The following is a 22741-nucleotide window of genomic DNA, read 5'->3' as shown; positions in this document are numbered from 1 at the left end:
GCAATTCTAATAAGAGACATTGGAAGTCTTAAAATGTTAGCATAAGGACATTTAATTTCATTACCACTAATGTTTTAGCACTATATACATAAAATTCGATTGTCTTAATATATATTACCAAAATGTAAGAGGTATACGAACAAATACGAATAACATTTATAAACAAATTATGCAAACAAACTTTAATGTTATCGCTCCAACGTAGACCTGGCTTAATTCAAAAATAAAAAATGGTGAAGATATTTGGGTACTTCTTAATTTGAATTTCAATAACGACATTAAAAAGCTTGCAATATGTGTTGTATACCTACCTCCACCTCTTAATCTGGAAGTGTTAAGGAATCATCTTGACAAAGCCAACAATGTTATGAGCATGGTTGATAACGTTTTAATATTGGGTGATTTCAACTTACCGTTCATTAAATGGCTTAAATTAGAAGAAACTTATCTTAAGGCTACTAGTTACAATAACTCACTGGGATATACATTTATCGATTACATATCGTTAAATAATTTGTACCAAATTAATTACATTCGAAAATTCTGATGGAAGGCTATTGGATCTGGTTTTGACGAATATAGGAAATGCATATGTCAATAAATCATTGGACATTCTGCGTGAACAAGATAATAGGCATCCTGCGCTAGTTATCAATATTCCACATTTCGATCCATCCAAACTTGTGCCGCCCAGAATATCCAAAGATTTCAATTACTTTAAAGGCGACTACAACAAAATTGTAAGCGAATTATGCAGGGTCGAATGGAACTCCAGATTTGCGCAATGTAGTAATGTAAATGAAGTCGTGTCATTGTTTTATCAAATATTGTATGATGTTCGAGAGAAATTTATACTAAAAAAGAAGCCGATAAAGTCCAAATTTCCACCATGTTTTAGTATTTCCTTAATTAAAAGACTTGCTGAAAAAGAAAAGCTCCGGAAGAGGTATCGCAAATATAATAATCCAATCGATATGATAGAATTTGAAACAGTCCGTGTTCATTGTCAAAAGCTTTTTAATCTATACTTATATAATATTATAAAGCTGCAGTGTTTGTTTGTTTGAACGCGCTAATCCAGAGATTAGTACCAGAGTACTACTGGTCCGATTTGAATGATTCTTTCAGTGTTGGGTAGTCCATTTATCGAGGAAGGCTATAGGCTATGTTAGTTAATTAGGGATCCGTAATAAAATTACTATTTTGTAACACAAGGTGTAAAATCGAAAACCTATTTTTGCGTGCGCTGCAAAAACTTGACAATAGAACAAAATTTTTAAATTAAAAAATTACTTATAAAACTATCGCGTGAATTATACTTTATATGGCAAAACAACGTTTGCCGGGTCAGCTAGTACTTGATATAATCAGTACAAAAATACAATTGAACAGGATATAGCTAAAACACCACGAGCATTCTGGCGCTACATCAAATCAAAAAATATAAATTCGACATTACTTCCAGCGACTATGTATAGTGACAACACATCTGTTGAAACCGGGTCTGATATTACTAATCTCTTCGCTAGCCACTTTTCTTCTGTTTATAATGCTACCGAGAACTCTTCACAAAACACACCCTACGATCATTTCATTATTAATAGCAATGCTATGAACAAAATTACTGTACACGAAAGGGAAGTATTAGCTAAATTAAAACAAATAGAAATTTTTAAGGGTTCTGGCCCCGACGGTTTTCTTCCTATTTTTGTTAAGCGTTGTAGTTCTGCTATTGCTTTACCATTATGTATTATTTTTAACCGCTCTTTGGCTGATGGATGCTTCCCAGATGAATGGAAAATGGGGCGAATATTTCCTTTGCAAAAAAAAAAAGGGAATAAAGCAAACGTGAAAAATTATCGGCCAATAGCTATTTTATCTTGTTTTGCAAAAATATTCGAGTCTCTTGTATCTAAAGTCTTAACATTCCCTTTCTGTTCATCAACATGGATTTCTACCAGGTCGTTCCACTTCAACAAATTTAGCATGTTTTTTATCAGATCTTTGCGCTACAGTTGATCGGGGTGATGAAGTAGATGCAATCTACACAGACTTTGCTAGTGTGTTTGACAAAGTTGATCATAACATTCTCATCAAAAAACTATACCACTTTGGAATAACTGGTTCCCTCCTCAGTTGGTTTCAGTCTTACCTAGCAAAAATACTTCAGATTGTGTCAGTGAATGGTTACAATTCGCAGCCTTACTTTGCTATGTCTGGCGTTCCTCAAGGCTCTCATCACCGGCCCCATATTATTTTTAATTTTTATCAACGATATTGCCTCTGAAATATATTATTCAAAATTTTTGTTATTTGCCGACGATTTGAAAATCTATAAGACAATTATATCATCAGAGGATATAATTCAATTGCAGTCTGACCTATGCAGAATTGAACAATGGTGCACGAACAATAAAATGGAACTCAATACTCAAAAGTGCTATCATGTTAGATTCTCAAGGAAGATGAAATCAATTCCATCGTATTACAATCTCAGTACTACAACTTTGCTTAAACTTAGTGAAATAAAGGATCTTGGGGTTATATTGGACAGAGAACTTCGCTTTACAACTCACGTTGATCATATTGTGACTAAATCTGCACAAATGCTTGGTTTCATCAAAAGAAATTCAAAAGAGTTTAAGCTCTTATCCACCAAAATTAATCTTTTCAATGCTTTAGTCCGAAGTAACTTAGAATATGCCTGTGTAATGTGGAATCCCTTTTATTATATACATTCTCAACGCATTGAAAACATTCAAAGATCATTCACCAGACACTTGGCTTTTTTAGCAAGTGGAATTAGCCACAGATGTCCTTACACACAGCGTCTTTTTTTCTTTAAGATGAAATCCCTAAACACGCGCCGTAAAATGTTTGATATTTTATTTATTTCCAAAATAGTTAACAACCATGTCAATAATACGGAGCTACTCGATAAAATATCTTTCACCGTACCTTCGAGGTATCCGCGTAAAAGTATCCATAATACATTTAGCAGACCTCTTATAAAATCGAATTTAGGACTGAATTCGCCAATTATCAGAGCTGGTGAACAATACAACATGCTTGTTAGAAAACACCCAAATGTAGATGTATTCAATGACTCTCATGGCTCGCTTAAGAATAAAATACTAACATACTTTTAAGTCATTCTATAAACTAACCTAGTAATTTAAATTTAATTTTCACATTAACTTTTATCTGTAAATTAATTTTAAAACACCTACTTTAAATTATTATTAGTCAATGCTGTGCATTTCTTTTATAGGTGTGCATATTAGAATTGTAAATTATGTTAAGTTTATATGTAAAAGTATTAATATGTATTCTGTTGAAGTGCCTAATAAATAAATAAATAAACAGCACCCCGCTCTACGCTTAATGTGGAAGCAATATTAGGGGAACCTACACCAATTTAAACGCCATCGACTTCCACCTTGAGACAGCGCAGCCGGCCTCGTTATTCCTTACCGAGGCGCAGATATCTCGACCAAGCGGCACAGCTTATTTACTCATGGAAGTCAGCCCTTGTCCATACGATTAAATAAAACAATTTGGATCCGATTAAATATAGGTCTATTCCTATAAACTCTCTCCAACATCATGAAAAGCATTATTTACCACTATTTATTGGATTACCAGTTGATCAACGACCGACAGTACCTATGACTTTCGCCATGCGCCATAAAGCGAAGGCCTTCGATCGTGTTCATCCACGATGAATCATCACGAGGCGCTCCTCTTAAAGCTTCCTCACTGGGTGGCGGATACAGGTTTAGTCGTTTATTGCTCGAACTCGTGAATGCTGGAGTTCCTCAAGGCTGTGTTCTATCTCCTACACTGTTTCTTCTGCATTTCAATGAGTTGTTTGACGCCTCTAACATGGCTATTTAGATGACAGAACTGAAGATGCTGATACACGGTCTATGCAGGTCTCTTTCGAGAAATCGTCAACTAGTGCCGACAGAAACTTGTATCTTTTATCGAGTCCTTTAGAGAACGTCGCGTAATGGTCTTAAATGAACTTTGTCCAATTTAACTACCAGAAGATACACTAGTTTTCGCGTTAACCAGTAAAAAATCTTGTTTGTCGTGTCAACGCGGCCCTTAATGCCTGGTCTTATATTGGAATACTGGGTCTCGAAATCTGAAGCGTTTGCCTTTTTCGGGGTCATCTACTATTATTAGTTGTTCATTAAAATATCCAGCCTTCATTGTAATAACGTTTAATGAAACAAATTGTTAATTTAAATTACAATAAAATATTAATATTTATATATATATATATGAATAAATTACTAAATTTATCTGGCTTACATAAATATAATTGTTTTAGGTTGTTCGTTGAACATTAATATGGAATTTACAGGAAGGCATTGTCTGGACTTCTGCTGTGACCACGCTGTTGATGCAGAGGTTTGCTAGACCACCTCTGATGAGACCGCAGGTGTACGCCACAAACTGAAACAAAACACAAAATATTTTTGTGAGGAAGGACCTAAGTCATATGATGTACGGTTATTCGATGCTTTATACGGTCAGCAACACTCTTGTGACTCTTCTGGTGTTACAGAGTTTGGGCAGTAATGATCACCTACCATCAGATGACTTGAAATGTTGACATTTGCTCGTTTGTCCTCCTCTTCCATAAAAAAATTTATTACACCATTTTGTTGATACATTAATAGCTATTCATAATATGTTTTATATCAAAATTCTGTATGTTCCTTAACTCCAGCCAGCATTTTTTGTTTACCCACAATTCGAGATCCTTCCTCAACTGCCACAGCTTTTATAGGCATAGTCGAAGTCGATATATCAAGCGACAAGATTGGACCCCAAACACTTGGTGTATTCAATAGAGGGAGACAATACTTCACTTCGAACCACCGCCTGCAACTACAGTCATCAATGACGTTCTATACATATGGACATATCATTCGCAGTCTGATAACGGAACGGCAAAAGTGTGCTTAAAGACAATGTAAGCACACTTTTCTCCTTTTTCGTGTGTCAACTGTGTGTCAATCAACAAGCCTAAGTGTGCTATAAAAAGTGCTTAAATAACACATTAACGACTCAAAAAAAAGATGGTGTGACTTATCATCGGTTAGTTTTTTTTTTATATTTTATTTATATAAGATTATATGCAGAAAGCGTAAGTAATTTAATAAAAACGAATATTTTTTCATTAAATATGGTACAATAATTATTGACAACTCCCCAGACATGACCCGCTTGTCAGAATGGGACAGATGAAAGGACATAGTCAGAGATGAAAACAATAGAGTCGCTCTTTTTAACTGACTTCAAAAAAAGAGGAGGCTCTCAATTCATCGGTATGTTTCTTTTTGTTGGTTACCTCAGAACTTTCAACTGGGTGAACCAATTTTGATAATTCTTAAATTTGCTATAAGTATGTGCGCAACAAATTTACGAATAACTCAATATTGGTGCACCAAACGATTTTGATAATTATTTTATTTTATTAATTTTATTGGAAAGGGTAAATACTACAAAGATAGTTTGGTGATAGTTTGTTTAGGTTCTGCTTATGGGATCCATGACAAAGTAACGGAACACTTCAATTCTTAGGATCAACGATACTAGGCGGAATCTTTTTTTTATGTTATCCGGATATTTGAGTCACCTACTATAACGTCGTTATGGTCAAGTAATTGTCGTAGTAAAATATGATGATCAATGGAACTCCTTAACGACTTACAGTAAGGGTGCGATCTGTGGCAGAATTTCTAACAGTCTGTAATAATATCGCAATGCGCTTACGTTCATTGCTGCATTGCAAAATTTAGTAGATCTACACAAATTTAGACAAATTATTAGTAAGCGTAGTTCAAATTCACAAAAAAACAACCGACTTCAATAACACTATTCCAAAACAATAGATATAATATGCGTTAAAAAGTACAATATAACACAAGTACAAAATAATTGCGTATATTAATACAATCTAATTCTAGTAACGATTATTGTTATTTTTGGAGTCAAAGTCAGCCAATGCAGGCCTGTAACTACATACATAGTTGTAGGTGAGATGTGCTTGAGTCGCACGTGCGATGTGAGGAGGCGAAATTTCTTTTTTAAGGCCTAGTGAACATTGATTAGCAATATTGTATTTTGTGTAATTTGAACGGCTTACAAGAACGTGAACATACCTACTAGTGCTATTTACACGTTACCACGGAAGTACTCGTATCGTTACCTAGTGATAATCGATACGTATTAACGTCGCAAATATGTAAAAGTTAATATTTTTCAGATTTCCCGTACACGAGATAATAAAAGAAAATTGGCACCAGTTGGTAGCAAGAGTGAGATGTGAAGAAATTTACAAATCAAATAAGCATTTTTATATTTCACCACTAAAGTATATCAGTTTTTTGGATTTAACCACATTGTTGACAAGTTGATACACATTACATTAGGTACATATACCAAAAAGATACCATGGAAAAGATATCTAAGTCTAAAAGATAAATTTAATTTAATTTAAGGAACCTAATATTTAAATAACTAGTTTAACTAATTATTTTATATGAATAAAAATATTATATTTGAGTATTACTTTTTCTCATTAAACTGGAGTAAATGCAGAAATTTATAGACATAGCAGTCGAAGCTTATTATGGTGTCATTTGTGGCGTGTGCCATATCTCGGCTTTGTTTTTGTATGAGGTGCATTGTCTATATGTATAGAACGTCATTGACAGTCGTCGATAAATTAAGACGAACGCAAAATAAAGGGAGCATAGAACATTATAGATATTTGCGATAATGTGGGGTAAAAATAAAATGAACAGGAAACAAACTTTTTTCTTTTGTTTTTCCATAAGGCTACGAAAGGTCCTAACGTGGGCTATAAGTAGTCAATATATAGTATTGCCCCCTCTAGCACTTCGAACCGTTTTCCAATCTCCTTGGCATACTCCTAATCAATTTTTGAATAAAATCTTGAGGGATTGCATTCCATTCTTCCTGTACCGCGTTTTTAAGTTATCTCATAGTAAACGGCGCAGGATTTCTTTTTTTAATTTGTCTCCAAAGCTTGTCCAAAACATGCTCTATGGGATGTAGGTCGAGCGAGCGTGCTGACCACCTCATGACATTGCTATCCCATCTCGCAGGTATTCAACAACTACGGCAGCAATATGGGGGCGTGCATTATGCATTAAAACAAAACCATCTCCTATTAAAAGGGCTACAATGTCTTCTAGAATGTCAGTTACGTATCGTGCCGTCGATTATATCCCTTTCTCAATGACGCAGAGTTCCGTACGTTCCCCCGTACAAATACATCTCCATACCATAAGGTACCATAAGGTATGGAGATGTATTTGTACGGGGGAACAGTCAGTTATCTGATGCGCCAACATATGCCTCTTTTTCAATGATATTGCACTAGGCGTAACTACACTTTAATTATTCTCATCATCTGACTTTAAGCAAAATCTGAACTCATCTGTAAATAGAACTTGATTCCAAGAATCGTCGTTCCAATTTTCATAATTGCGGGCAAAAACAACTGTAGCTACTCGATGATATGTGGCAAGAAGGAGGCCTCTGGCAGATAAGTGTAACTTTATTCCAACTGATTTCAGTCTTCTTCACAGTTTTATGCTTACTGTAACACCTCGTACTTCTAGGAGCTTCGTTAGTACCCCAGATGAAATCAAGGTTCTGTTTCTAAGCATGCTCTTAATAATAAATCTGTTATCTCTGCTTATTGTTCTAGTTTCGTAAATTGTTGCTACAGATTTGAATACTGGTTTCTTCTCAGGTATAACTTAAATATATAAATACCAAGTTTCTTTGTAAGGCCGGTAATCTTTGGCTCACATGTTGGTAGCTTGAGTGTCATTTAGATCTGGTCATTCTCAGTTTTTGTTACCGTAATTACTCGCACTTACTACTCACGATTTATCCTTGTGGGAACCGACTCGGGTGGGTTCTGGAAGTCATAGAAATCGACCGTCCACCTAATTTTAATAGAGACAAGGGTTGGGCTTTGTCACCTACTTGGAAACCAGTGTTGTTAAACGCATCTCGCAACAAGATCCATAGTGCCGATGATCACGTCAGTAATGGACATTGTGAGTACATTTTGTGCACCTGTGAACAGCAATAGTGGCATCGTTTCAGTTATACCGTGCTCGTCATCACCCCCGGCGCATACCGCGCTACCCGCCCCGTCCAGCCGCGCACTACGAGCACAAGTCCGCAGTAAGAGACAGGATGTTATCGCAAACCCACTACACTCACCCTGATGAAGGACCTTCAAATGGTCTGAAACTAGACAAATAACTGAAAGTGTACATTGTGTGTGTTGAGCCAGTGAAATATCTGCCAAAGACATTTTGCGCACAATGCAGACTTTTTGTGTGCCACCAACTCGGTAGCACAAAAAGTGTGTCATCTTCTATAGGCCTTCAGCATATTTCACCAGCTCTTGATTAAATAATTTTATCATTTGTTTCTTTTACTATATAAAACTCATATAAATATAAATAAAATTTTTTTTAAAAGAAAACAAAACTTTTTAGTATTATAATAAAAATTAAAAGGTATATTTTGACATTTTCATTTGGCTGTATGGGTGTAGCTTTGCCATTCTTTGAAGTAATAATTAAACCACTCACCAGAGTATAGAATAGGTATTTGGCTTTGTTAATAATAATTTAATCATTCTGATCTTAATATATTGCCATAAAAATGTATTGTTTATCTTTAAAATTCATTTTATTTGTTTTTTGAATATTACTAAGGCTTTTATCTATTATACATCATAAATATTAGGTAAGTACATAATGTATTACTATATTGAGTAGTATTTTAAGAAAATTTACCTGGGGTGCATATTCTAAAAACTGATGTCCATTAGAAAAGTTGGTGAGAAAACGAAATGCATTATCTTGCAGCACATAAACTCCTTGATGGTTTGTGCGCAAGTTATCAATTTGTTTTTTATAAATGCAAGTCCAGAAATCTGTGCAAATAAACTTCATTGTATCTAGTTCATCTTTAAACCTTGGCCACTCTCTGGTCAACCTTTCCATGATTTTATATCCAGCTGCAAAACCAATATATTCTACCACTGACAGGTCTGTTTCCTAAAAATACGTTTACGGCATTAGTTACAACTATTTGAGTTAAAATCATTCACATAAATTTAATACTTTGCAAAACTCAACATTATAAACTGAAAAAATATGAGACTTAGTCTATCCGACCTACTATTTTAACCAACAGACTACAGAACCAACTCCAGATAAAGTTATATACAAAAATAAAGAACGACACTAAAATCATGTAAGTAAAGGCTTACCTTATTCCCATTATTTTTCGATTGTTCTTTGGCATAATTTATTATTTCTGAATGTAGTAACTCAAAAATAATATCATCTGCCATTTAGTGTGATGTAAATTATAATAATAATAAGACAATATACTAATTTATTTGGAAGATTTTTCTGTGTGTATTCTGAAAAGTACATACATAAACAAATAATTACTTGAAAATTTTCTCGAGCGTGTATGCTTTTTACAGTTTTAAATTAAATATTCTGTATTAACTAATAATATTTATTATTTTGTAACGATTTTAATATTAAATTTTATCATTTATTGAGTACACAGAACCACAGAACACTACTATTTAGAAATTGTTTTGTAATTTGTATATAAATAATTAGAAGTAGGTCTATTGAATGAATGAGTAATGACATCTCCGAGAATGACATTGATATTTGGTTCTTTTTTGTGTTTATGGCTCAGCTGCCAGAACGTTAGTATTTTTTTGTATTATTGTATAAATAAAATAATATGACTGCCCTAACGTAATTCCATGTTTATTCGCCCAAACAATGACTTTCTATGGACATATGGACATCGCAGTCTGAAAGAAGAACGGCAAAAGTGTGCTTAGAGACAATGTAAGCAAACTTTTCTACTAATCTCCTTAGTCGTGTGTCAATCACCAAGCCTAAGTATGCTTTAAAAAAGTGCTCAAATAATACGTTAACGAAACAAAAAATAGATGGTGTGACTTACCACCGGTAACTTGATTTTATTTATATAAGATGGGCTGGCAAAAAGCGTATATAATTTAGTAAAACGAATATAATATTTTTCCATTAAATTTGGTACAATTTTTTACAAGTATTCACATCACATTCAGAAATGAAAACTATAGAGACGGTCTTTAACAATGATTGGCAATATTGTATTTTGTGTACGGAAAGATATTGCAGATTAATGTGAACGTCTTACAAGAATGTGAAGAATTACAAACTAGTGATATTTACACGGTATCATAGACGTATCGTTACCTAGTGATAATTGATACTTATTTACACTGCAAACCTGTAAAAGCTAATCTTTCTCACTTTCGACTGAGCAGAGCAGATCAGAAAAAAAGGCACAGATTGACAAACGCAAAACTTATATTATAACCCCCTTTTTCGTCAGGGTTTAAAAAAAAACTTAACTGCTACTCCACTGATGTCACTGTCCAAATCGGGTTCAAAATTTAATATACGCAGCTAAAACTGAAAAAAATTTTACATTGCTGCCTCATCAAGAATCATCGAAATCGGTTCGCGCGATATTGAGATATTCGTAAATATATCATCCACTTTGCTATATAGCAAATTTAAGACTTTTATGGTTTTCTCATGGATGCCAATGTCAGATCTGGACCAAATTACAATGGGACTACATAGGAAGCACTAGTTTTTAAGAATTATCAAATTCGGTTCATCCAGTCGAAAGTTTTGAGGTAACAAACATAAAACAAAAACATACCGACGAATTGAGCACCTCCTCCTTTTCTTGAAGTCGGTTAGAAATACGATGAGTTTGCAGCAAACGTGCAGCAATTTTGTTAGAGGAATAGCTATTCATTTACCGCAGCATTCCTGCTAAACGCTTCCTTAGTAGAATACGGGTTATACTTAGGTCTTTTTAGTCGGCGTCGGATGTACACGGAAAGCATCAGCTAATAAAAAAAGAATTATTAAAATCGGTTCACCCAGTCGAAAGTTTAGAGGTAACAAACATAAAAAAACGACGAATTGAGAACCTCCTCTTATTTTTTAGTCGGTTAAAAAGGGGGAATTTTAAGGGTTTCAAAGGTCAAAGTCAGTTAACGTAGGGATTAATTTATTTTTATGGTTAATAGTTTTTGTTTTAATTATGGTCAATAGAAGTTTACCTTTATTTTAAATATAAAGGAAAAATAAAACCAACGCTCTAGTTTATTTGATAATAATAAAAAGCCCCACATTTGGCCGTTTTTTTTATTATTTTGTATTACTGATTCGGGAATATTGCCTATTGTGCAACAAGTTGTCGATCGCCTACGAAAGTGAAGTTGACTCGCTGAGCTCTTGCGGTCATTCGCTGTCAAAATGAAATACATTTATTTCATGAATCCAGTATCTTCTTCGTCTAATACGTTTTTTTTATTCTAGTTTTTCTGTATTATATCTAAACCCAAAATGTACAATAAATCTTCCTCGAAATCTTCATCTAGCTCGTCTCGTAATAGTAAATCCTTGGCTACGTCGCTACACTGAACACTCTCGCCTTTCACATGATACTGGCTAAGCTAATGTAGATTGCAGCGTCGGGTAAGGTGTTGTGTATGTGCACGGCACACGTAAGGTGTCGCCACACCGTGTCGGACCGCGTGTTGATAGTATGTATTCACCTTAATCGTTTCCGCTTGTCTTTGTTCACTATGTTCGTATGTTCACCCCCATAATAGCTTACTCTGTGGTATGTTAAATTTCAATAAAAAAAATTGAGATTAGAGATATAATTAAAATGGCGAGTATGAGGTGTTTCACTGTAATAGATTTAATCCGTTTTATTGTAAAATTAAGCGTGTTACCTTAAATTTTCCTAAAACTGTTCATTTGTCATCCGCGTGTGCGATTATAGTTAATAATTGTTTAAATAGTTACGTCTCATCACTTTAACATTGTTGTTTTGTTTTCCAATGGATGTAAATAAGATACCAGCCAAAGATGGCGATACTACCAGCTTAGTTTTGCTAGAACCGCCATCTATATTAACTTTGGCGAAACCGAAATTTGAAAATATTAAGAAGAAGCGACGGCGCGGCAAGACAAAGTGTAAATTATCGAAGCCTTACTTGAAGAGTTCTTGGCAAGAGAGACGAAAAAATGAAGTAAGGAATAATAATCCTAATAGGAACAATAGGTTTCGCAAAGTTGTTATGGCTAAGACCCAGGCACCATTCAACAACAACCAATTCCTAATGGAGATACATAAACCAGAACCTGAAAATGATATGAATATATTTAGAACTCCATCTGCCCGAACTCGAGATTCCAGTTTTAGTATTGACTCTGAAGAAAATTATTTCTACTCCTTGCCTGAAGATGAGGAAGAATATTTAACAAAAGAGTTTTCTAGTGTGTATGAGGATGCACAAACTGAAAGATTAACAAATATGTCTAAAAATGAACTTATCCAGGAATACCTTTTATTGGAAGCTAAATATGAAACTCTCATAAAGAGAAGTGATCGCTTGAAAGGGAAGGAGAATGAAGAAAAAATTGTCGATGTAATTGACAAAGATGCAATCATAGATAGAAACTCTATGATAACTGATAAAGACATTTCTGATACAATTTTGTCAGGCACAACAGAAGAAAAATCTGTGTTAGAGATTCTGCAACGTTTGAAAGAACAGGAAGAAAAAATCAAAGATTTGGAAGTTATAAATGAGAAATTGAAACATGAAAATGAGATTTTAAAGAAAAATGCATCTAGTTCCAGTGAAGATTCAGAAAGTGACAGCTCATCCAGTTCGGATAGCTGTAGCAGCTCTAGTTGCAATTCAAGTCCAAAACCTGATGAAAATATGTCAGAGCCAACTTGTCCCATGAATGGGGACCACAGCTCCATGGACGGTGGGCAAAGTGAAACTCTAGTAAATGGATTCCATAACTTATCAGAATAAAATGTTGTAAATCTATTAGAGCTCTTGCAGACTTCAACCTTTTTCTCTGTTGATAGTTTAGTTGAGTTGGGCTGTATGTGCCCACACTATACCAACTTATTTGGGTTGGATGCAACAAATTCAACCATTCTATTAGCATTTATTGAAAAGCTCAAAACTTATTAGTAGATTCTTGCCCCAGATGTCACTTATTTTTGAAGTAACAATATGTATAGATAGATATTTGTTTATCACTTGGGTAGGTGGTCCATTCTACAGGTAGGCAACAACATTACTACAAATATTCAGTGCCAATTTTGATATATTATACTTATAGAATATTATGAAAAATTAATATGTGATAATGTGCCTAAATGGTGGCAGACAATTAAATATTTTGAAATTTTTGCAACATGTCATGTTTGATGTCTACATAATTTATGACTAATAAACCATAACAGACAGGTTTTGCAGATGCAAGTGAACATTAGTGTCATATCAGTTTATTATTGCAAAGCCTGTGGATTACATTTAAAGAAAATAAACATGTGTGTTGTGATAACTATTGTGCTATTTATATTATACTGGGTGGCCGAGAAGTTGATGTCCAAAGCTAAAATTTGAATTTGGCTCATTTTATTGGCCAATGTTCTGGGAAGTTTTTAAAAATAGAAGCCATAGGCTCCCCATTTTTTTTTTGATACCTTGAACATTTACATGAATTTAGGATGTTTAAACTTTGGACGTCAACTTCTCGGCCACCGTGTATGGTGTTCAGGAATATATTGTCCAAATGCAGATTTTATAAAACTATCTACAGCAATTTTTTTAGCTCGAAAAACCAATAACATCAAACTGATATTTATTCTGATTATCATAGTACAAGACACCACAAAGACTTCTGGAAGTCTGGGTATAGCGGTTGTATGCATAGACTTTCATTTTATTATTTTACATTGATATAGGCTGTGTGGTAACAATCATTGCCTACATTATGTCAGGTGACTATATAATTGGCATTTGTTTTTGCTGTCTACTAAATTTAATTTTCAAAATTGTTATTAGATCACATATTATGCTATATCTGTAAATATTATTACTTCAAGATAAGTAATATCTGGGGCACCAGGGACCCTGGAGCATAATGTACTTGCCCAATTTATATTATTTTTAGTAGAACTGTATCATTTATGTAACAGTGAGATCAGGGGAGTTTTCACATTTTTAGTATTTTACTTCTATTTATTTAAATTTTATTGCATAATATGACAAGAAGATCTCACTCTTATGTTTTGTACAGTATGTTAAGTTTATACTTAGAAAATAATTAACAGTTCCATACAACTGTTAATTATTTAACAGTTGTATGGAACTGTTAATACAACAAACATGTATATATTTATGGAGTTAGAAGAATAAGATATTGAGAATTGTCGAGATGATATTGTGGAACTAATTAAGTATATCACTATAGCGTCTTACACATTATTACATTTACTATGGTAAGTTATAATAATATTAATAGAGGTGGGTTGTTACATTCAAAAAACCAGATATTTCAAATATTTTGTTATATATGAAAAATACACTATTTTAGTGGCAGTTTTTAATGGCTTTTTAACATGTTTTCAATAGGTTAGTATGTAACAGAATCCTTGAAGATCATTTTCAACCACTGAAAATATCAGATTGTATTGATCAACGGCTGATGACAATACAGTAATTTAAACAGTCTGTTCCACTGTTATTAGCTTGGTATTTATGTCTGTTTATATGTAGCGGAATCTATGAACATGATTTTTCAAAACCATGGATAAATTATATAATTGTAATGATATATATATAGTATAAGGAGGTATTTATATATATTATTTTAAGTATAACTGTTTGTTTATTTGTTTTAGATAAAATAACATTATTTAGTAAGTCCCACCTCTTATGTTAATCAGATAAATATCTAAACTAGAAAATAGCCCACTTATTGTATGAGTGACTGGGTGAGTAACAATTTGATTCTAGAATCAAATTATTACTCAGTCATCTAGATGATAAAATGCACTTTTTAATTTCATACATCACTTGTATTGATCTCTTATTAACTGGCACATATATATGTAGAGAAATAAGATGACATAACAATAAAACATTTTTATTTCTAGTTATAATGATTTTTTCTTTTTTACTTTAGGTTCAGGTGCATTTGGATTAGTACCTTTATAAAAAGTTTTCAATAATGTCATAGCTTCATCTGCTAAAATATTGCCTGTCTGTGTATAGCCATCTGTATATATATTATTGACATTGAGAACAGTATTTCCACCAAATCTATCATTATTGCAACCATATATAACTTTTTTAACATTTAATATCTTTAGTGCTGCTGCACACATAATACAGGGTTCAACTGTAACATATACAATTATATTTTTAAAAAAGTTTTCAAATGCCAGTCCATTGCGTTTACAGTATAACAAAGTGTTATCAATACAGTTAATTTCAGCATGCCTGGTAGGATTATGAGTTTCATTCACGCTGTTGCGCGATTCGGCAATAACTGTACTGTTGTGTATAAATAAACAACCAACTGGTACTTCATTTGCATTCAATGCATCTTTTGCAATTTCCAACGTCCTCTCCATTAACTGCTGCATATTAAGTTTGATATCATCCATGTTTACAGTCATACTTGTATATTTTTATTTAATTAGCGCCATGTATTATTTTACTTATATACCTGCTCAATTATCTAGTAGATAGGTTTTCATAGATAAACCCGCAGAACACTTACTCTGATAAAAAAACATTATGCGTTCAATCATTAGCCTTCGCTAACCGCACATCTTTAACATTATGACTGACATAAATTTTACGTAGTATTTACATACTCTTGGACCATTAAAATAGACTGTTTTGTTAGAACAAGTTTCACTTTAAAAATAATTATTTCTAAATATTAACATCGATTTCATAAATAACTTTCAAGTTTCGAACATCTTGAAAAACAAAGAAAATTGATTTGAGTTTTCACCATAGACAATTCAAACGACAAATTCAAATCATAGACGAAGTATAGTAACTAGACTAATTGATAACTTCCGTCTCACTCACACGAGAAAAAGAAAAAACTTATGCGAGTCAGTAAAGAAATGAGTTAGAGTGATTAGATTTTTTATTTCGCCATGCGTGCCGGTTTATTTAATATTTTTAACGAATCAGCCTAGCGAAACTCTTTACTCTGATAATTCAAAAAAAAGCGATTGTATTTGTATGAAACGTGCAGTCATTGACAGATGACGGATATAATCTTATAAAAAACCGAAATTCACTACGTTTTACGGAACTGTTCGCTTTCAAACTTAGCCGGATTATACTTCTTAGCCAATGGCCGTACTGTAATTACTACTATTTCATACTTATGTCAAATGACTGCACCTTTCATACTAAACTAAATTTCAATTTTTCTTTAGGCCATAGACCAAGTATAGTAACTAGACATCGGTTTGCCGTAGCCAACATGAGACAGATAATATCGTATATATATAGGTACCATAGGTACATAATATAACACAAGTATTCTTTCACTATCACTTTTACATCGTAAAACACAACATTGCATCATATTTCCTTCGATTCTACTTAAAATTATCACTGATGTGGAATAAATAGTGGATATTTCACACGTTTTTAAAATATCTAGGCAGCGCTGTCAAGTTTGATTAGCACACCGGGTGTGTTGACCTTGAAAAAACCGGCACCCACGGCGAAATAAAAAATCTAATCACTCTAACTTATTTCTTTACATAAGACTCGCTTAAGCTTTTCTTGTGTGAGTGAGACGGAAGCTATCAATTAATCTAGTCACTATGCATGGTTTATGATTTAGGCAGTCCCGCCTAATATTACAGTATTTACATCGTCTTTGCTACTTCAATTAGTTTAAAAAAAAATTATATCCCTAAAAAAATTATTTAGTAGCACGGGATGCAAGTCTATAGGCCCCAATTAAATCCCATTCACCCTGACGTTGCCACTTGCCAGAATGACAGAATCGTCGACATGCATTCGACAGAGTACCTACCAGCTACCTACTGATCAAGTTTCCGCAGTCATTTTTTGTAAACAAATAACAAACACAATGTTGTCAACATTGACATGTTGAATGTTGGAGTAAAAAATAAAAATATTTTTTGTGTTGAATCATGAATGCAATTTCACAACTTGGAAGTTGAATGGAAGCTTTCATATATTAAGTATAAGTGCAAATGAGTACATAATTGGTTTGAAATCGACTATAACGTATAACCCGATATAATATCGACTAATCTGTTTAAAATTTCTTCTACCAATACGTTCTTCCAAATTAGTACTTAAATAGACCTAGCATATCCCTAAAACTTACCATAATAATACATTTAATAAGTCTGTTTTTTACGAAAATAATATTATGTCTGAAGTAACATCCGTATTCTTCGCATCAGACACAAATGAAGAACCAAATGATGATTTATGTGATGAATTCCTCAATATAATCGAAAACTACAATGAATCTCTAACTCAATTATTTCTTCCAAGTAAAGTTAAACATGTATACAACCCAACAATTTATGCTCGTGAAACGTTTGAAACGTATATCAGAAAGTATTGTAGCTCAAAGAAAAAAATTATGTTCTTTGGCATGAATCCCGGCCCTTGGGGAATGTCACAAACGGGAGTAAGTCACATTTATATTTCTAGTGATATTTTTTATTAGAGATGCAGCCCAGGGCCTTGTGGATGGAAAGGGCCTAAACCCAACGGAATTGGGAGAATATTATTGAAATCATATCATATCAGTTTATATTACTGTCCCATTTTTTCTTATACCTTATAAGAACTTAATACCAACACATTTTCTAAAACAGTTTTTTAACATGAGGCCCAGTATCTACCAAAGTGGAGAGGAGATAAGCCGTGAAGCTGTCAGGTTATTTCCACCGAAGCGCAGAGGAGATGTGAGCTGTGTTTATAGCAACACCTTCGAGTGTGCGAGTCATGGGGAAAAAGGCGCGCGAGTGCGGGACGGCCGCGTACACGCGTCTTTGCTCCTCCACGCCTACTGATTGCTCGATGTAGCACAAAAGTCTATATAAAAATGAGACATCTCTCCTCTCCACTTGATTCATTTCCACCAATGCTAAGTGTAGAGGAGATGTGGAAATAACGAAGTCTGATTGGTTATCAAAATACATCTCCTGTCTGCTTTGGTGGATACAGGACCTGATAATTATTAGCTGACAAACCAGGCAGTGACTTAGTAGGCTTTTAACCTAGGGCCCAACAACCTAATGGATTGCTCATGTGTATAATTATTATAATATGATAGTTTGTGAGATAATTTTTATTATATTTAATAAAAAGCACACAGCATTGAATTTAGGTTCCATTTGGAGAGATATCAAGTGTGAGGGATTGGCTCTGCATAGAAGGTCAAGTAGACCGACCACCTAATGAGAATGAATTTCGGCCTGTTAAGGGATTCCAATGTACAAGAACTGAGGTTGGGTATTGTTTATGGATTTGGAATTAATGTCATGTCTACTGTAATATTGACCTATTATTATATTTATTAAAGGTTAGTGGAAAGAGGTTCTGGGGATTATTTAAGAAGCTTTGTCACACTCCTGAAAATTTCTTTAAAACAAGTTTTGTTTATAATTATATAAATCAACAATGGATGACTTCCAGTGGCTGCAACATAACACCTTCTGATTTCAAAGTATGTAAAACCTTTCATTAAGTTGGACTAAGTAAAGGTATAAGCAGAAAATGTGCTTGACTTTTAGTAGAGCAGGACCACTTTAATCCATACTCTGAAAAACTCCAGTTTGCTTATACACTATTATAGTACAGAAACTCTACAGGGTATTTTTTATGACATGAAACAAATAGAATTGTGAAATATTAAATGTATATTAATCAATAAACATAACATTTGTGAAACTTTAAAAAGTTTTGTCTCACAACTCATATAAAATCATATTTCCTGGCACAGTAATGACTACTTGGTCAGTCCATTCAAGGCAGGTATTTAATGATTATCGGATTACAGATGTGATTGGTTTAGAAGGGGTTCAGATTATAGAGGTCCTGCTGTAGTATCCGCATCACAAATAACAAAACCACTAAAAGTGTAGTAATGTGACACTATTCAAATCATATAATAATAATGGTGTGGTGGCAATACTGCTTCAGATGAACACCACACAATATAGTTAGTTCTATTGCATCTCTTGTTCAATGTTTTTGTCTATAGTGATATGAAATGTACAATATACCATTGGGTGGCAATTGGTGATATTTTTATGCAATTTGTGAAAGCCATCATTAAATTATTGTTAAACCTGATCTTTTTCTTTTTATATAAGAGGAGGACAAACAACTGAAAGTGGTTTGATGTTAAGTGTACCTAGGTGGCGTAAGAACAACAGAAACTACAGAACCATTAACAATGAAACTGCAAACTGTACTGACGCTACGGAACGAGCACGAGGGGGTGAAAGGGGAACGGGAGGGGGCTTCACGTTCCAGCGAGGTCCAGAAATAACATCTCTATGACCAACTAGATCAGTTGACGTTGTGTAGAGATGTCGCTTCATTGTATGTCTTCTACTGCATACCAGAGAGGACTGATCCGAACAGCTGTTTGACTTGATTCAAAGTTAGGATATCATTACTACCATCTGTATGTGTGGCATTCATCCACCGTGCAGTTTTCAAGGTACTTTCTTCCATGTATAACCAAGCTGTGGAATATGCTTCCTTGTGGGATGTTTGCGGGACGAATCGACATAGGTATCTTAAAAAAAAATACGTATCACACTTTCCAAAAGGCCGGCAACGCTCCTGTGATAATGTGGGCGCCGATGATGACCTAACATCACCCGTGGCCCGTACGCTTGTTTGTTCTCCCTTACATGAACAAACAGTAAACACAAATTAGACCACACGTTTATTCGTGTTCTTCTGTCTATGTTTGTTTCAATGTTGTTGTACTTTTATGCTGGGGCCACACCTGCGTCTATCGTCACGAAGCTTCCTGTTATGACACGATACGCGGAGATGTGACCGGCTGCGTGTGCGTTATCGCACGTGAGTCGGTAGTCGGTACATCAAAGGATTTAAGTTTTAACACGCTAACATCGCACTTCATGTGGTGCGACTAGCATTGTTCATTTCGTCTGTTGTTCTTGATTAATTCAGACTGGTGCGGGTGGCTAAGTATTCTACGTTTAAATGATAAAAATGGAGTGCAGCGATGTAATGGTCTTGGAATTCCTCCTTATCAACATATGTGATCCAAAACATGTAAACCAAAAAAAAAACATTTGGTGGCAAAGTAATGAAAGTAATCGTCCATAGTATATATCTAGAAATTATTTCGGCCATCTTGGATTCTTGCACGATAATTTATGGAAAATAGAAGCCGCTAATGAGACCACAGGCTTTATCGCGTTAAATTTATAGTGTCAAAACGCAAGAAGCTTCGGCACGTATTACCTGGGGACTAGGCGCAGATGCGGCCGAAGCATTACTTTTATCTTCGAGTAGGTAGATACATATTTCATCGAAGTTAGTAAAACACAAAATTCAAAATTATAGATGTCGGAAATGGAACCCCTGTATAACATTGGAGATCTTGTGTTGGCAAATGTACTGAGGCTGTATGAAGTGGATACAGTTGTCGCTATTGGAAGGTTTTGCCTTTTGAGAGCCCAAAAAGCTATATCACAATACATTTTGTTAAAAAATGTTAAGGTAACTGAAATTTGATTTTTAAGTTGTTCATACTATGGAAAACTTAATATAAAATTTATTAAATACAAAATTTCCTTTAGATTGTTTATATGCCACATCCAAGTCCGAGAGTAGTGAAAAACAATAACTGGGAAGAAAAGGCATTGCATTGTTTAAAATCTCATGATCTCCTGCAGTATTACAGTCAAGGTGAATAGGATAACAGAGGACACTTTAAAGGCTTCAAGATGGACGCGGAGTTTACCATTCATTTAATTTCAGTATACAATCATTTGACCACCTAGTAGACACTGTATCGTACTCGCGCTATGTAAATAAAAGGAACAGTGAGGAGGCGAAGTACGTACGGCTTCGCTTACTCCAGTGAATGAATGACCAGCGAACGTGTGGGCACACCCAAGCACTTCATGCGAATTCCCTTTGATGCGTGCCCGAATAACCGACAAGTCACCGATCGTCACGATCACTATGACGATTATAAACAATGATCGGCGATTAGAAGCGAATAAGCCCTCCACACGATCGTGCTCGAGTGTAATCGCCGATTGTAAGATATGCCATAACGCTTTAATAATGATACTCATTTATACCGCCTACTATTGTATAGATAACTCGTTATTTACTTTTAGCATAAGATTAAAATTAAACATAATTAAGAAGTCAAGCAAGATGTAGACAAAGAAGTAGCAGTTGTATGTCTGCCAGTGTAGTGTCTTAGCTTTAGTTAATATATCATTAAGGTTGATACCTACATTTAGCTAAATAAAATATTGTAAATCTTTAGACTTCTTATTTACCTACAACCATTGTTCGTAAAGCCTTTATAATTTATATTATGAAATACCTAATGTTTGTTAATTATTTGTAAATGTATACGATTTTTTTAGATGAAACCGAATTCAAAGAAACTTGTAAATACTCTAAATCCCCAAACTAAATCCACTCCTAATTCGTGGCTGTTGTGTTTTTTAACTGTTCTGGCCTATGGGTTTTATAAACCGTATAAGTATAGCGGGGTGAGCTCACTTCGTTACTTAGGACTTTCAATGTAGATTGTAGACTGTCAGTTCCTTTTTCATATAAAAAAGCTCAACGACTTAAGGCGTAGCGTAATCTGATACTCGACGTCTATCAAAATATTTTGCGCCTGAGCTTTAAAAGAATGTCTCATATGCTTTTAATTAAATTTTAATCCATACCCTTAAAAATTTCGGCTATTTTGAAGGTACTCATGTCGTATGGTGCTGGAACACAAAACACAAGGAAGTACGTTCCATAGTTTGGAAGAAAAATTCTATAAAACCGCTGTGTAGAGGAACGCAAGACATCCAGGTAGTGGGTGTGATACACCTATCTTAATAAGTGGCGTATCGTGCGAAGGTGGGATTGGGTGACAGAGTTCAGGTCAAATTCAAATATTTTTATTCAAAATAGGATGTGAAATCACTTATTGAAAGTCAAAAAACTACCACCCATTCCAAAATGAATGCCTCAGGCCTGAGAAGAATGGGCGCAACAAACTCAGCGGGCTTTTTTTTTTCATCAAAAATATGTTTTACAATTAAAGTAACATTTACAAAGTAGCAATTACAATACAATTAAACTTATTATTTAATAGCATGAGGGCGGTCGCTCCATTCCCAATCTGTGGTATCATTAAGAAAGTCATTTATGTTATAGTAACCTTTACTACACAAACGTTTTTTAACAAATTATTCTTTTGAATAACGTAATACTTTTGTTTTGAACATTTTCTGGGATCTTGTTGTAAAAGCATATACATCGCCCCACAAAAGACTTACTAACTCAACTTAGCCTAGTGTTAAAATTATGGTTATGACAGTTTCTGGCAAATTCACTTATATTCTTGATAATGTAATGTGTGAACACACATTACATTACGAAGATAACTCTAACGTAGTTAGAAGAGGTCAGCAAAGAGAACTTAAACACTAC

The 22741-nt window shown here is 34.2% G+C and overlaps 4 protein-coding genes across 4 annotated transcripts; 2 read left to right on the top strand and 2 right to left on the bottom strand.

Annotated features, from left to right (window-relative positions):
• Positions 1-4213: 4213 nt before the first annotated feature.
• On the bottom strand, positions 4214-9672 carry LOC126967467 (trafficking protein particle complex subunit 6b). Its single transcript, XM_050811960.1, has 3 exons — positions 9347-9672; positions 8868-9131; positions 4214-4464 (listed from the first exon to the last, which is right to left on the bottom strand). Exons 1-3 carry the CDS (start codon positions 9428-9430, stop codon positions 4336-4338), a joined length of 477 nt encoding a protein of 158 aa, XP_050667917.1. The 5' UTR covers positions 9431-9672; the 3' UTR covers positions 4214-4335.
• Positions 9673-11827: 2155 nt separating this feature from the next.
• LOC126967464 (protein HEXIM1) lies at positions 11828-13546 on the top strand. Its single transcript, XM_050811957.1, has one exon. It carries the CDS (start codon positions 12023-12025, stop codon positions 13010-13012), a length of 990 nt encoding a protein of 329 aa, XP_050667914.1. The 5' UTR covers positions 11828-12022; the 3' UTR covers positions 13013-13546.
• A 1578-nt stretch (positions 13547-15124) lies between these two features.
• Positions 15125-16014, bottom strand: LOC126967466 (tRNA-specific adenosine deaminase 2). The gene has a single exon (XM_050811959.1). It carries the CDS (start codon positions 15673-15675, stop codon positions 15151-15153), a length of 525 nt encoding a protein of 174 aa, XP_050667916.1. The 5' UTR covers positions 15676-16014; the 3' UTR covers positions 15125-15150.
• Positions 16015-17116: 1102 nt separating this feature from the next.
• On the top strand, positions 17117-21564 carry LOC126967465 (single-strand selective monofunctional uracil DNA glycosylase). The gene is made up of 5 exons (XM_050811958.1): positions 17117-17702; positions 18408-18527; positions 18603-18746; positions 20630-20785; positions 20866-21564. Exons 1-5 carry the CDS (start codon positions 17436-17438, stop codon positions 20980-20982), a joined length of 804 nt encoding a protein of 267 aa, XP_050667915.1. The 5' UTR covers positions 17117-17435; the 3' UTR covers positions 20983-21564.
• The last annotated feature ends 1177 nt before the right edge of the window (positions 21565-22741 follow it).

This window comes from Leptidea sinapis, chromosome 13 (genome assembly GCF_905404315.1).
Source record: "Leptidea sinapis chromosome 13, ilLepSina1.1, whole genome shotgun sequence".
Lineage (NCBI taxonomy): Eukaryota > Metazoa > Arthropoda > Insecta > Lepidoptera > Pieridae > Leptidea > Leptidea sinapis.
The sequence above is the reverse complement of the archived record's forward strand: the minus strand, read 5'-3'. Positions and strand labels throughout refer to the sequence as shown.